General features: G+C 38.7%; 2 protein-coding genes across 4 annotated transcripts in view; both read left to right on the top strand.

The window, feature by feature from the left end:
* Positions 1–4,959, top strand: part of RAP1B (RAP1B, member of RAS oncogene family) — a 31,499-nt gene extending 26,540 nt beyond the window's left edge. Inside the window, exons 6-8 of the mRNA XM_074827275.1 lie at positions 318–461; positions 2,181–2,296; positions 3,721–4,959. Coding sequence (XP_074683376.1) covers positions 318–461; positions 2,181–2,267 — 231 coding nt within the window. The 3' untranslated portion in view covers positions 2,268–2,296; positions 3,721–4,959. The remainder of the gene's footprint in view (positions 1–317; positions 462–2,180; positions 2,297–3,720) is intronic.
* Positions 4,960–11,893: 6,934 nt separating this feature from the next.
* NUP107 (nucleoporin 107) overlaps positions 11,894–14,935 on the top strand; it is a 31,802-nt gene continuing 28,760 nt past the window's right edge. The window contains exons 1-3 of one of the 3 annotated variants that reach the window (XM_074827272.1): positions 11,894–11,958; positions 12,797–12,895; positions 14,535–14,624. In XM_074827272.1, the coding sequence (XP_074683373.1) occupies positions 12,799–12,895; positions 14,535–14,624 (187 nt within the window). In that variant the 5' untranslated portion in view covers positions 11,894–11,958; positions 12,797–12,798. Of the gene's footprint in view, positions 11,959–12,796; positions 12,937–14,534; positions 14,625–14,935 lie in introns of those variants that run through there. The other 2 variants (XM_074827274.1, XM_074827273.1) reach the window with 2 other exon arrangements.

Here is a 14,935-nt window from a genome sequence, read left to right as displayed (position 1 = left end):
ACTTCTTGATGCCTTAAACATCTAAAAATCTCATTAGGTCATCTAGAAGATGCAAAATTTGCTCAATTGGCAGTGTACTGAATCCTCAAACCATTCCCCTTGCTGCCCTGCCAAACAGCAGGCAAAAAATGCAGTCACTGTGATTTGAAGGTGAAAGTATTGCACAACTGTAAACTTAAGTTTCAGTTATAGCGGAGCTTGATTATTCTGGAAGTCAGGATCCTCTAAGGATTCAGATAGGGTTTTAGGTATGCATTTACATCGTGCCTTCCCAAAATGTTAATGATTTCTTTGCTGGTATTAAATTGGTTTTTTAGGTGCCTATGATTCTGGTTGGCAATAAGTGTGACTTGGAAGATGAAAGAGTTGTGGGAAAGGAACAAGGTCAGAACCTAGCAAGGCAATGGAATAACTGTGCATTCTTAGAGTCTTCTGCAAAATCAAAGATAAATGTTAACGAGGTAAGGCACATTACCTATGGGAGGAGGGGTGGCAGGGAGAGAAGGATGGGACACTGTGTTCTGGTAACCAGATGTTTACCATTTGTCATGGAAGAACTAACAAAATTATGAATAACATTCACTATAATGAACAAAACTGTACCCTACTATTGTGAGAATTTGTGAGATGTTTATATTAAGGGATGCATTTAGGTTTGACTTGGGACCTTTTCAAATTACATTAATTTTAGTATAATTAGTTTTCAAATTATATTCATATGAATACTGACTTTTATGTGAAATTTCAAATTATATTCATATGAATTCTTTTTTCATGTTACATTCCCTAGTTGATACAGTCTCTATCAACTGAGAATGTACGCTAGACTACTTCTTTTTTTTTTAAAGACCATTAAAAGAGCTAAGTCCTTAAAGCTGTAAAGAAAATGGGGCAAAAGCCTTCTCTACTATCTAGCTACTTATTTAGCAGGAGCTCGGTGACTGATCAAACACATGCGCTTTTGGGACTTGCTGTAGTGCATGGCTGCTTATCCAGTGGGAGTGCCAGCATAAAGAAAGGGATGCAAAAATTTTTAGAAAAAGAAGCTGTTAGTATTTACATTGCTGGAACAGCGTTAATTTTATGATAAACCCTACAGTGCATTGTGTCTTCTGGAAAACATTGTTGGCAGCATCAGTCAAGTTGAAAGGGCCTCTGTGCAAGACTTGCATGTAATCAAAAGTGTATGGTGGTTTTAAGCACAGCTGATTTTAAGAATAAGTAATGTGTGTTTAATTAGTTGGGGAAATTCTGGAAACTATTCAGTTTTTCTTAAACACAAATTAATCAGCTCAACTATATAAAAGTCATATGTTTAATAAACTAGAATTTACTTCCATCAAATACTAAAAGCCCTTGTTGGAATGTTTTTTGCTTTGCAGCCTGTGCTTAGGAAACTGCTCGGATGGCTTTAGTATGAGGACTCCTTGATTTAGGAGATGCAGAAACAGTTGGAACAATGTCAATTATGAACGAAACAGATGCTGTTTAATTGTAGTATGTAGTCTTGTCTTAAATTAGCCTCTCGACAAAATCATGTTCTAATTAGAATTCTAGGAGACTCAAAGTGTGAGTCTCATACATGAGTTACTTTTCTAGGAAACGTTACGCTTACGTCATGCTATAGTCCTAAGAGAGGCTGCTGAATTAATTCTCTAGACTTCAGTATTTTTGAAGTATCTGGTAAAGCATGATCTCATTCAAATACAAGAGACTATTCTTGAATATGCAGTGTACTTGACTTACCATGAAAATGTGTAGTTAAAACTTACTAGAACTTTCTTTAAAAGAATATCCTTAGTGATTCAAGTTAGAAGCAAGCTGTGGCCTGTTTCTTGACCTCAGTGCTAAATTGCAAAGTAATAGCATATAGTAGTTGATCACTCTAGCATATATCGTGTGTGTTCAGATAAATTTGACCCAGAGATTGAATAGCTGCAGATTATAGATGCCTTTCCAGTTTATTTCACTGGAAGTGGAAAACCCTTGGTAGACAATTATCAGAACAGAAAAACACCCCATCAGGTATTAAGTATACAATTTAACTTTATGGATTTGTGATTACTAAATATTTACAGGGGTTCTTGGTTATGTGAGTACATGATGTGTGAAGATTCAAGGCATAGGGCTGTGAGAGAAGCCTTTTAATTCTAATAACCAACTGATTTTTGTGTTCTCAGATCTTTTATGACCTTGTGCGACAAATTAACAGAAAAACTCCAGTGCCTGGAAAAGCACGCAAAAAGTCATCATGTCAGCTACTTTAATACATAGCTGTACTGTAGCTCTGAGCCAGGTAAACCTTTTTAAATTCTGTGTGTTACAGTTATTAAAAACAAAACAACAACCACCAAAAAACCTAAACAACTGTGGTAGCTGTTGATGCAGAACAGCATTGGAAATTCTTGATTTACATTATCATAGAAATTTTTATCGTCTTTATTTTGCCATTCCAAAGTCAGAACTACAAATACATGCAAGGTACACTGTTCACACTAGTATCAAATTTTTTCAAGCTTTAAGGTGTTGATAGAGCTCACATTAACAATGTTTGTTCTGCTACTTCAGAACTTTAGCTTTTGGAAACAGGGTTTTCTCTTTTAAAGGCTGATAGAATGTACTGCAAGAGCTCAATTATCAGGAATGCACACTGTAAAGTACTGTAATTTGTGTGCTAAAATGTCACTTCCTGCTTTGAACTCCTGCATATATTTGCATGATGTCCTAGGAATTTAGCTTGCTTCCTTTGGACTCAATGGATATTTTATAGGCTGCATTGTAATTCATACATTTGGAAGAGGACGGTGAAGTGATCATTGTTAACACTCCAAATATTTGACCTGGAGCTATTGGTTACTAGATCAATTTCTTACTTGTTGGCAGTTGGCTAATGTTCTACATGACTAAATCCATGCTTTAAGAATGCTGCTGAAGGCTCAAGCAAGCTCCAGCCTGCTCTTTAAGCAAGCCTTTTCAGAAGTTAGCCAGCAGGCATGAATTTTTTTCTGCAAGTTGTTCTTGGGCTGGTTGTTTCCCTCTTTCCACCTCCAAGCCTTAGTATGGGCAGAGGTCTCTCTTGATTGACCTGACATCATGCAAGTTGCCTGTTCATCCAATGCCCTTCAATTTTACTGGACAAATGGTGGTTTGGTTGCTTCAGTGCTATGATCCATTATTTTTTCATCTGATAGACTGGAGGATCCTGGTAGGATGTGTCACTGTCATAAATTGCATGCTTTTATTAATACTCAGATAGTGCCATGTTTAACTCTTTTTGGTATCAGTATTAAAATTTACATAATTTGAACAACTTGAATTAGCTCAAAGTAAAACTGAGAGGGTTCCAAAAGTATTAGCTGAGGATGGCAGAAATGGTTGTTACATTTCCTTAAATGGTCTTTTGATTCAGGAGCTTTGATCCTTCAAATGTGTTTTTGTTTTTAAAGCTACTGGAACTATCATACTGTAAGCAAAACTAGTCCCACCCATCAAATACTACCGCCACAGTTCAGCTTGCATTACCACGTGTACCCCAATCCAGTTTTACTAATTGGGATAGTCTGTTATTTGTATGTGTGCAGTAGAAGTTATATTAGTAGAGGAGAAGTGATAAGGTTATTTTCTAAGTCTGTTTGCTAAGAACTTTGCTAGTTCCTGCTTTAGTTCTTTTAACTAAAGACTAACTGTTACTAATACTAACCTCATGTTTTGTTGTTACAGGTCTGAAGAACTGTTGCCCAATTCAACAGTGCCAGCATTCCAACTTTATTAAACCTACCAACATCTTAAATGGACTTTCCTGTGGTGGTACCCTTTAAGAAATGGATGAAAGCTACTACATCAGTTTGCACATTCTAATCACTTTCCAGTGTCATGAGAGATTTTTACTTATAAATATTCTAAGTGTATGCAACTGGTAAAACCAGAGCCTACATCCAGTATTACCGATAAGAGACATTGTTCATCCACCAATGTTGTACATGTATGAAAACTGTGTACTGTATACTTCAACAATCCCCACTTTCTATTGGAGAGTACAATAATGTAAATCCTAAAAGCACCACTATTTTAGCATAATAAAAGAAAGTCCAAAGAGCTCCTATATAGACTACTCCAGATAACTTTGCTTCATCGGTATTTGTAGCTTATTGTAACTTTTTTAAAGAAATACAGGATCATCATCATCGTATTGTACAAAAGCGCTTTGATTAACACAACAGCTATATAGTTTTTTAATTTTAGGAAAAACCTGTGGAGACAGTGATCTAGTCTTTAAGAGTCCTTTCAGTATAACGTCTGACTAAAGACATGGCCTTTAATATCTGTTGGGAAGGAAATGTCCAGACTTTTCAACCTTTTATTGTATGTTTCCTTTTCCTTGTTTACATAGGGAACAATGTTTATAGTTGTGTGTACAGTGGGGGTCTACAACAAGAAGTGTATATTTTAAAACAATTTTTTAATGATTTAACAATTTTTTGTAAATCATTTTTGGGCTTCTGCAGCTGTAGATTCTCACTGTGAATTCCCTTGCTTGCTCATGCATAAGTGTATTTGCAATACCAAATATACAGGTTTAGTACTTTTGCCTGTTAGTGATTGTTTTACATGTGTAACGTTTTGGTTGAGATGTTAAATGGTGGAAGAGTACTGTGGATGTGAATGTGGGAAGTAATTTTAATCATGTGTAATTGGTCACAGGGCCTAAGTTGCAGTAATTAACTTTTGCCGATTTATTTAACAATGCCTTGTTGCTTTGTATGCATTAACGTTTGGGTGTAAAGATTGTGTGTATATCCAACAGGGAGCCACAGTATTTAAATTGACCAACCTAATGTTACAACTGCTTTGAGGTGGCCAAATGTAAACTAAAAGCCTTAATTAAAGTGGTGCAATTTTGTATGACTTAGCATCAGTAGTTCAATAAATTTGGATTGCCATGCAAGGGCTTGCATTACAGTTATATACTACTTGAATGTTTTGTGTTTTAGTAGTGCTAGTAAATATTGATTTTAAATCTCTTGCACAGTGCAGATTCGTACATCTTAGGACAAAAAGGAACGATTATGACTTTGTCTTCTGACAAATACATGCCGTAGATATTTCTTCTAATAGCATCCCATGTGCTAGGGTGGATGAATTTCTGACTGAAATTCCACTTACAGTTTTAGACTTGGAATATTCCAAGTTCTAATGTAAGGGAGAGTCTAACAGAAAAATATCTTGTCTTCAAAGGTTAGACTATCAGTGGCTGTTTTGGGAACTTGAAAATAGGTTGCCTGCTATTTTCCTCCTTTTCAGGAAGAATTCACTGTTAAAATTGACTTAGTGTAGCTAAAAAAAAATTCTCTTGGGAGAAAATGCAATTTTTCTGCATGATTAAACCATATTTGTTTGGTTTCAAGGAAATCTGCAGAAGAATATTCTTGCAGTATTGAGTGTAGAGTTTTGCAGACTTTAAATATCTGTTAACACTGTTGGACTGTGCAGTGGAATGTGTGGACTGTGGATGATTTCCTGATCTTGGCTGTGCTGCTGAAAATTAATGTCACACCCAAATACTTGGTACCTCCTGTTTCTCTGGCACAGAATTATCAGAGCTTGTTCTAATCCATTCCTGCAAATTCAATCAGATTACGTTGGCTAATACCAGTAAGCTTTGAGATAGTTTACGTTGCCCAAAGTGAATTATGGAGCCCAGCTGATCCTTCCTGCTGGTAATTTCATCAGTCATCACCGTTGTTTAATGGAGATTAATATACTCTTTCACTGTGCATAGTCAGAGTTAAGACTGAAATTCCTTTTCATTTATCATTAGAAACCAGATGTGATTGATCCTCATAAATGTCTCTTTTGGTACTCTGCATTCTGACTGGTCCCCAGAGTAGATGAGACTGGAGCACTGGATGCTCTAGTTTGGTTTTGTTTTGTTTTTTCCACTAGGTACCTTCCTCCTTGATGAGCTAATCAGTATTTTTCCTCCTTTTATTTTCAACCTCTGCTTATTCAGGTCTTATAACACTTTTATGTCCCAGTTGTCTTTTTATCAGTGAGGTTTTTTTAATGTGTTTCTTTTCCAGGCACTGTACACATGGCATTGGGTGGGAGGGAGCGAAAACTCTTAACATCAGAGAGGGGGCCCTGGTCTGGTCTCAGTGTCCAGCCAAAGAGTAGCAAATATCAGGCTTTGTCCTGAAAGTTCTGTACTGAAGCAATCTTGGTCACTCTGTGGAAAAGTGAATGTACAGTTCCTTAGCGTTAGTCAGTTTGATAAAACCCCAAGGAAGTAAAATTTTTCAGAAACTCCAGACTTTACTATCTAAAGATTGTGCTAAAAAAGTGAAATATACTTCCCCCCCCCCCCCCAATATCTAGAACTTAGGCCAGATTTGTAAAGCCAACACATCATAACCCAGGTAATACCTAAGCCCCAGTACTTTCTCCTTGAAAACTTAGGCAAGCTTCAAGGGAGCAGTGTCCTGGTTGTTAAAGGGAAGATGCATGACAAAATGATGCTGAGGAAGTGATGGACATGAAGAGTAAGAAAAAACACACGAAAGAATTTTCTTCATATCTAAGTAATTGCAGCATAAGAAGTTGTTCCTGCTGAGGAAGTGAACATCCAGTTCCCCACAGGAATTGAAACTATGTAAGCAGTTACCAATTCTAAAAAAGAATCCTGTTTGCTGAAATTTTTGAACAACCTTATATATCTTCAGGATAACTGCTTTGTGTACCAACACTTAAGAAGTTCATGCTTGAACTACTTGTACAGAAACAGAGCATTTCTCATAAATCTTTGGATGAAAACATGCATAATTCATATTTTGAGAACTAATGCAGTAATTTTCCAAATTCAGTGTTAATACACATGTATTACTGCTTATAAACTTAGCTTATGCTTACAGTACACACAAAGTTTGTGACTGCTTTATTTCTACCCTAATCTGAAATTGGTATATGTCAGTATTTAAATGTCTGAGCTTTCTATGGAAAAAGTAATGTTTATGTCCTGAAATATAGAAGTATTATTTAATGGAATTGCACTCTTCATATTAGGACTCTTTCCTTGCAGTATAAACTTTAACTTGTTTCTAATGCCCTTTTTCATTCTCAAATTATTCTGTAAAATGAATGTCTACTGGCCTAATTTACAGTAATATTCTGAGACATTGCAAGATGGTTTTGGATGTCCAAATGAACTAACTGTAAGCTCAAACTGCCAGTGCTCTTCTGCATAAGAGAACTGCTGGAAAAGTATTGTAGAGTTAGATATTAAGTTTGTTTCATAATATGTACTGATATTGCGATGCTAGAAATGGGAGGTGGGAGGAGCTTGGAATTTGGATTAAACTGTGTTCTTCTCCTTTTCTGGTGTAAATAGAGTTGCTGTTTCCTCATGGGTGAACTATAAAGATGAGGATTTTCTTCTTTTAAAATGCTCTAAACAAACCATGGATGAACCAGGTGTGATGGGTTTTTTTCCAAAGTTTTCTAATCTTTGCCAGTTTGGGGAATAATTTAAGAGGGGAGAAATTTTGCCACAATACTGCTCTAGTTCTAGATAGATTTGTTTAGACATGTCAGCTATAGAAAGTTATTTCTAGATGTGAATGGTCAAAAATAGTAGTTATATACAGCTGTCTATAGCACTTCTTGAATTGTAGTATGAAGATGCAGCCAAGCATCAGCATAGACAGAAAGCTTTTTGTCCAATTTTAAACTGCTGTCCCAACAGCATTAGGCTATACTTCAATTTATAGCTTTTATTTTGCTTGTGTATGGGGAGGAGAGTAACAGCAAAGAAAAACTTGCTCAAATACGTAAAAAAATGCAGTTGTATGTAGTTCTCTAAGGCAGCATTAGAGAAGCAGAGCTCTTATTCAAATTAGGCTCTCACTTCTGAGTCTCAAGCACCTTATGCTTTTCTTTGAAAGGTTTATGAACAACTTGAAGATTCTTAAAACCTAATTTAAGTTCTCTGTTCTATAAAGTAAACTCTGGAATGATACTTGTATTTGTTGCAACTTTACATTCTTAGTCTGGAACTATAAGCAAAGTTGTTTCGTAGTCTTGATTTTGTTCTTGATATTGCAGTATCTGGGCTTCAAATAACAGATAAATGTGGGGTTTGCTGCTTTCTTCTTTTTTCTGTGTTTTGGGGGATTTTTTTTTTTTTTAAATACCCTCTAAAACCATTTGTTTTCAGCATTTTGAATCATCAAGCAGAGGGTGGCTTCCTGTTTTCAATGAGATGTTCTTTAGGGAAAGATTTGTGAATGGAGAAAGGAATGTCTTCATAATTCCACTGTACTCACTTCAGCCTCAAGAAATACTAGTTCTGCTGAACAACAAGCTCTACAGCTTCATGGTTTTAAGAAAGTTCACTGCCACCAGGATTTTTTTTTTCTTTGAGGTTGTGGCTGGGGAGAACTACTTCATTTGAAAGACATTGTAATCTTTCTAATTAATTCTTGTAATGTCTTGGCTACCATAAATGCGGAGGGAGGGGGCATTTCTGCAATCTTGGATACTGAGTGAAATTATAGTAGAAGTTAGTTCCTTCTTTCATCAGTATATGTTACCTTTTCATACTACGTGGCATTTTTACCTTATACATCTAACAGGGAGGAGTCAGTAACCTCACTCCTGTACTAGGTACAAAAATCTACATGTGAAATCCCAGCTCTCATAAACTGGGTTTACTGCTTGTAATGTGCCCAATACAACAAAGACCCTTGGTACTACTGTCATGATTTTCAGACACAAATAAAATGACAGTTACAAATTTGTCTCTTTCTTTTTCCTTTTAATAAAAAAGGGGTTTTAGCTGAGATTCTTCAGTAGGAGTAGGCATGCGAATCAATTTGTTTAGGGTAAGACCCCATCACACATTAATTTGACAGTAAACGGGTATTTTAATACTAAGCAAGCACATAAACACTTCAGTTAAATGCTTGAGATTGGTTTGTTTTGTTTTTTCAAAAAAGTTTCCTTACATTTAAATTTTAAAAGTAAAAAATCACACTCCCAGGAGTGTGTTTTAACTAAGATAGATGGGCAAAAACATGGGCTTTCTTCCCTTACAAAAAGGCAAGGTATAGTGTAGGTTCCACGGCTTGCTTTGTACTGAATGCAGTTTTGCTGCTGTCATACTGCACAAGAACTCTGCTGTGCTCTTGCTTTTGGTAGTTCTGAACTAAGACTACAATTTTGTATATGCAGATGTCATGTATAGGAATACATTAGGGCAATTTAATTGATTTGTACACTGTCTATATTAAAACATACTTTGTAAAGGGTAATTGGAGTTTTGAGTTAGTTTACTTGTTTAATTTTAATCTAGTATATCCTGAACTTTAACCTAGTACATCCTGTAAAGCCCACTAGCTTGAAAGAAAGCTAGTAGGGAGCAGAGGAGTCTTAGGTGGTGGCGATAAACATGCCATGTTTTTGTGTTAGTTGTGCTAGCTGCTGAGTTGTCCTTGCTTGTCCTGCCTCTAAGTATGGAGCATTGCTACCCCTGGTGATACTCTGAAAACATGGCTGCAGTTAGGATCAGTGTTGATGCAAATATGTGAAACTTAAGATGGATTTATAATTTTTAATAATTTAAATTCAGAGTCCTTTATATCACTTACTGAAAAATTTGCATTCCCTTCTGCTTCTTGGAAGTGTAAAATGCTTGCATGAAATGTTCTTTTTTCTTCTTTTTCCCTTTTTCCCTCTCATTAGATAAATATGAAGTGGCATGCCAGTCAAAAAACACTGTCTGAAAACACCTCCAGGTTTTTTGTCCTGTTCCCCACCCTTGCCCCCTTACTGAAGCCAACTTCAAGTTGCACCTCCCAGGTGCTTCCCCAGCCTGTACTTAAAGAGGCTGTATATACTAAGACAAGTTCTCCCAAGGTCCCCAAATCTTTTATATTCTTTTGCAGATTGGGTTGGTTTGGGTCTTTTTAAAGCATGCATGCTGCCCTCTTAATTTCTCTTCAATCTTATTTCTTTTGCTTTGTTCTCAGCTGTCACTGCTTTGAATAAACTTGAGGCAGCATGGGAAGGAGGCATCTTCTCTGTCATCATTCATCATCTCTCGCTTGTTTATACTTTTCTGCCCCAAGAAAAGGCTAGCCTGAGAGTGCAAACTGTTGGAAAAGAATTGGACCAGATACTAATTTGTGCATTACTCTGTTTGAATTTCCCACTGCACTACAGAGACAATAATGCTACACTGTTTTGTGAGGATGTGTTGAGAGGTAAATTCTATTAAATATGTAGTACTGGATTAGGATATAATAGTTGTATTAACATTCTTTTTGTTTTCTGCCATAATGAAGGTAGTTCACTTGTGCCTTCATGACAGTCTACATGATAGAAGGGCAACTTTTTTTTTTAAATCCCAAACTATGCTTCCTGAGTGACTAATCTACTTTCTGAGCATCTGCTGCTTGCTGTGTTCTTGCATACCCAATCTTTGTCAGGCTTCTCAGCCGCCTTCTTCCCGTGCAGCCACCTGAGCAGCTTCAATGCCATCAAGCTTGGGTGCCACGGCATTTTATCAGCATCTTAAGCAACCTCTGGGACTTAATATGCTGTTTTACAGTTCTGCTGCCTTTTGCAGCTGGTTTCAGATGTATCCCTCTACGAGGAATTTAAATGCCTGATTTGCTCAAAGTGTACCCCCTTAGAGCTGTAGCCCCGAATACACCTTAGTACTTGCAAGTGTTTTTTCGGAACTTGCTTGTCTACGCTATATTGCAGTTTGGACTGTTATACTAGAGCACATGTAAATGAACTACTGTCAGTAGTACAGTTGTTACCATAAATTTGGTCACAAAAGAACCCTCTATCTTAGTTTGAAGTTTTAGAAGGCAGGCATTCTTCAATGCAGCACTGGATGCGCAGGGGATCATTCCACCTGACGTGCATGCCAAAGACAAGGGCACACTTATTATATACAACAAAAGAAATGAATATTCATGTAATTTCTGAGAAGTACACACCTATTTCCAGAGAATCTAATGCCTACGTGTGAGCATACTAAAATCTGGGGAAGGGTCTCTGAGGGGCTTCCACAGGTGTCTGCTGGTTTATCTGCCTGTCCGGGATGTACCCATCACAGTTGCAAAAATTACGTCCTTGGGTGCATTCTTGTCTTGAGGCCTTTTACAGCAATTAGCACCAACTGCTTGCAGGCATCAGTCATTAGTACTGGTAAGAGTAGTAACTGGTTTTCTGTAGTTAAAAGGTTTAAAATCCATTTTGGGGAGGAAGGGAAGAGGTAGTTTTATAACGGTTAGCGTGTCCAGGGAGATGAGCATTGAGTGATCCTGCATGGTAGTTACTACCTTACCTCTGAAAGTTGGTGCCATTACTCCGTGTTACACTGGGAGAAAGGGGAGAGGAAGAGGAATAGAGAAATTTACAAAATAGTTTGTAAATTGGTGAAAAACTCATCCTTGCAAAGGCTGGTAGGCAGGTTGCTCCAACTGAACGTGTAAGAAAATACTTCGCGCATCCGCTTAGTCCTCCTCTGTGCAATGAGATAACCTAAACAGCACCTGAAACTTTTAAACTAGGGGGGGTTTAAGCTTTGCCGCTTAATGCGGGATCCCCCTGCCCGCGCTGTGACAGAGGAGAGCAGCCGTTGGCGGGTGACAGTTGCCGCCCGGGCAGAGGAGGGCAGGGCGGGCCGTTACCGGCTCATCGCCGCGGCCTACCCGGCCGCCTGACGGGGCGCGGCTGCCCTCAGCCTAGCACAGCCGTTCCGCGGGGCCGGGCTGCCGGCGGGGCTCGGCGCCGGTGGCCCGGCCGCGGGGCGCGGCGCAGGCGCAGTGCGGCAGTCCCGCCTCGCGCGGGCGGAAGCCCGCCCCTCTCCTTCCGGGTGGCGGCCCGGCGCTGCCGGAGGCGGGAACGGTCGAGCCTGGGTTGTGCCGGGCCGGGGGCCGGCATGGAGAGGTGGGAGGCGCGGGGCGGCGCGGGGTGGCGCGGCGGTGGGGTGGGGGCGGCCGGTCGGTGCCGGCACCGGGGAGTGTGTCCCGGGGGAGCGTGGGCCTGCCGCCGCTGTGATGTGGTGAGACCCATCCCCCCTGTAGCGGCCGCGGGGCAGCGGTGTGCTCACTGGGCGGGCTGGAAAACGCGGTAAGGCTATAACGGCTTCTGAGGGGTATTGGAGGCTTTTATGTCACCCGAGAGCTTTAAATCGGTTTGATTTCTTCTGCAATATATTTATAGATTAAACGGGAGATGTTAATTACGCAGGAATCAATGAGCCGGGCCTTCGCAGGGTGTTCTACAGGCACGCCTGCGTAGGCAGCCACAGCTGCGGCCTTCATAGTCCACCTGTGGCTTCTTTTCATTTTAATAATTGTTGACGATTTTTTTTCCTCTCCTGCAAGACATGAAAGCTTTCTCAATCTGTGGTGATTTTGTGTATCTGAAGAAAAAAAAAGTTAAATCATGTCATTCTTTCAATTTAATTTTTCAATTCAAAATTGAATTTCATACTGTTGCATTTCTTACTAGTTTGGTTTTGGTTTGTTTTTTTTATATAAGAAAAAGTCTGTTGTGATTTAGGAGGGCCAAAGTGTGAGTTTTCAGACAAACTCATTTTCCAAAGCTGATGAGCAATACTACATGTTCAGTAGAGGAAACTGGACATCAGTACCAGAATTAGAGGTGACTTACGCTTTGTCTAAGTTTCCCAGTTGTGGAGTTACTAGAAGCAACAAAAAAATATTCTTGTGTTTTGCTTGGATTCACTTGCTTACTTTCTGTCTATGTTGCTGTTCTCTAGAAATGGGTTTGGAGACATGTCATCCCCCCGTGATGCAGAGATGGGCAGAGCTGGACGGAAGCAAAGCTCTCAGAGAAGAGTTTCTAGTGTCCTTTTTCTGTAAAAACTTATCTTTAATCATGGCTTGTTGTGTTCACAAGGTGCATGTATTTTTACCACTGCTTTGATTTTGAGCATGTTGATGTTAATGTGAAATTGTTATCTGATCTGTAAGTTATTCTGCAGTCAAAATTTTGCTTTTGAACTGTCTCATATTTTCCCCTTCTGTAGTCTGTTTTCTGTGTGGTATTATCACGCATTAAGAAGGGGAAAAGTTCAAAAACAAAACTATGAGTGCAGTATCTAAAAACTAGTAGGGAGGGAAAGTGTGAATAGGAAGTCTGGATGAGTTTCGTTTAGAAAAATACTGCTTTTTCAGCAATGTGGTACATTACTTGGCCTTTACAGAAGAACTTAGGGTAGGCTGAAAGATGTAATAATTTACCTTTTCACAGAATAGCATTTCCTCCAAATGGGGTTTTGTTTCTCCCCTCCTTTTCCCCCCATTGTGGTCTCAAACCATGTCAAAGCTTTTGTAGTGATGGCTCAGAACAGATTATTCAGTAGACTTCAGGGAAAGTAAAGAGATTGTCAAAATGCTTGTATAGTCAATTCTTGACTGCATTTAGATTGATTATTTTGGTTATGGGTTAAATATGATTGCAGGGATGTTGCATTGCCAATCTCCTAAACTTGTGCTGTCACATTTGTGTAGTGTGTTTTACTGTTTTTCATGAACTCGGGTTGATGTCAGCCCAGAGAACTGTGTGATCCATAGCTGACCCCATCTCTAATTTTTTGAAAAAGTGAAGTTTTCTTCATTATATCCTAATTTTATGATTTTGTGCTCTTTTGCATGTATCAGAATATTGTGATTATTCAGCATATCTTAACTTTCCATCCACAGTAATAGCAAGAGGAGTGCACAGACATAGATTTATATTTTCACAAAATTTTTTCCTCCCACTTACTTACAATAAGAAAAAAAATACTGTGTAATTTGACAGCTAATATAATGGTATTTTTCTGGTTACAATAGCAAAGGAATCCAGTACCTTTGCTCTTCCTTCTGTTTTTTGCAAGCACAATTAAACTATTGATATATTGGCCCTGATTATATTGTCCCTAAAAATCATGATGCTCTTGGACACTGATATAATTAATATAGGATACTGAAACTTTTACTCAACTACTTCTTAGTAAACCATACCTAGAGCACTTGAACCTAGTTGCTGACAGGAAGAAGCAAAGGAGAGCAACAGAAACTTGTTTTGTTAAAGTCATCAGCACCCTGGAACTGAGAGAGAGAGAGAACTTTTCTTAAAATGCATTCAGTCTCAAGATTTTCTTGTTATGGTTTATGTAGCATAAAGCAGCTCCTCATGGGGTAAAAATATTCTCTTTGATCTGAGCCGTTATGGGGAGTGAGATCTCCCAGATGTGTTGTGTTCAGGTTTCTGAACTTTACTTTGCAGTGCCCCTTTTAGTCCTCCAGTTTTTAAGCTTCTGGTGAAACATTTTGTGACGTAGTTTGGGCTTATGAATGGGACTTTCTACTTTAGTCTGAAAGACAAGATGTCTAATCTTCATAATATTTGAGCTACAGCAAAATATTTTTCCTTTCCAAGTATTCACAATTGTTTCAAATAGAGCCAAAAGTGTGGTTAGGAGAGTGTTTCTTAACTTGTTTATTAATCAGTTCTTACATCCCTGGATGACACTATTGGAAACATGACGCCGAGAGGACAGTTGATTTCCCGAACTCCTGGTTCACTGCTTCGCCAGCCAGGTACAACTACTTTCTTTAGTATTTAGTTAAATGAATAATACACTTAGACTTCATAACTGATAACATTTCATAACAAGAAAGGCATGGACGTTCTGTAGTGCGTCCAGTGGAGGGCTGCAGAGTTGATTGTGGGTTGAAGCATCTGACATGTGAGGAGAAGCTGAGAAGAGCTGGGATTGTTTAGTCTAGGAAAGAGAAGGCTCAGGGGAATCTTGTCAGTGTATATAAATACCTGATGGGAGGGAGCAAAAAGACAGCCAGGCTCTTCTTGGTGGTGCCCAGTGAAAAGTCAAAAGGCAATAGGCACAATA

Source organism: Strix aluco, chromosome 5 (genome assembly GCF_031877795.1).
Source record: "Strix aluco isolate bStrAlu1 chromosome 5, bStrAlu1.hap1, whole genome shotgun sequence".
Taxonomy (NCBI): domain Eukaryota; kingdom Metazoa; phylum Chordata; class Aves; order Strigiformes; family Strigidae; genus Strix; species Strix aluco.
This window is presented reverse-complemented; position numbering and strand designations above follow the sequence as displayed.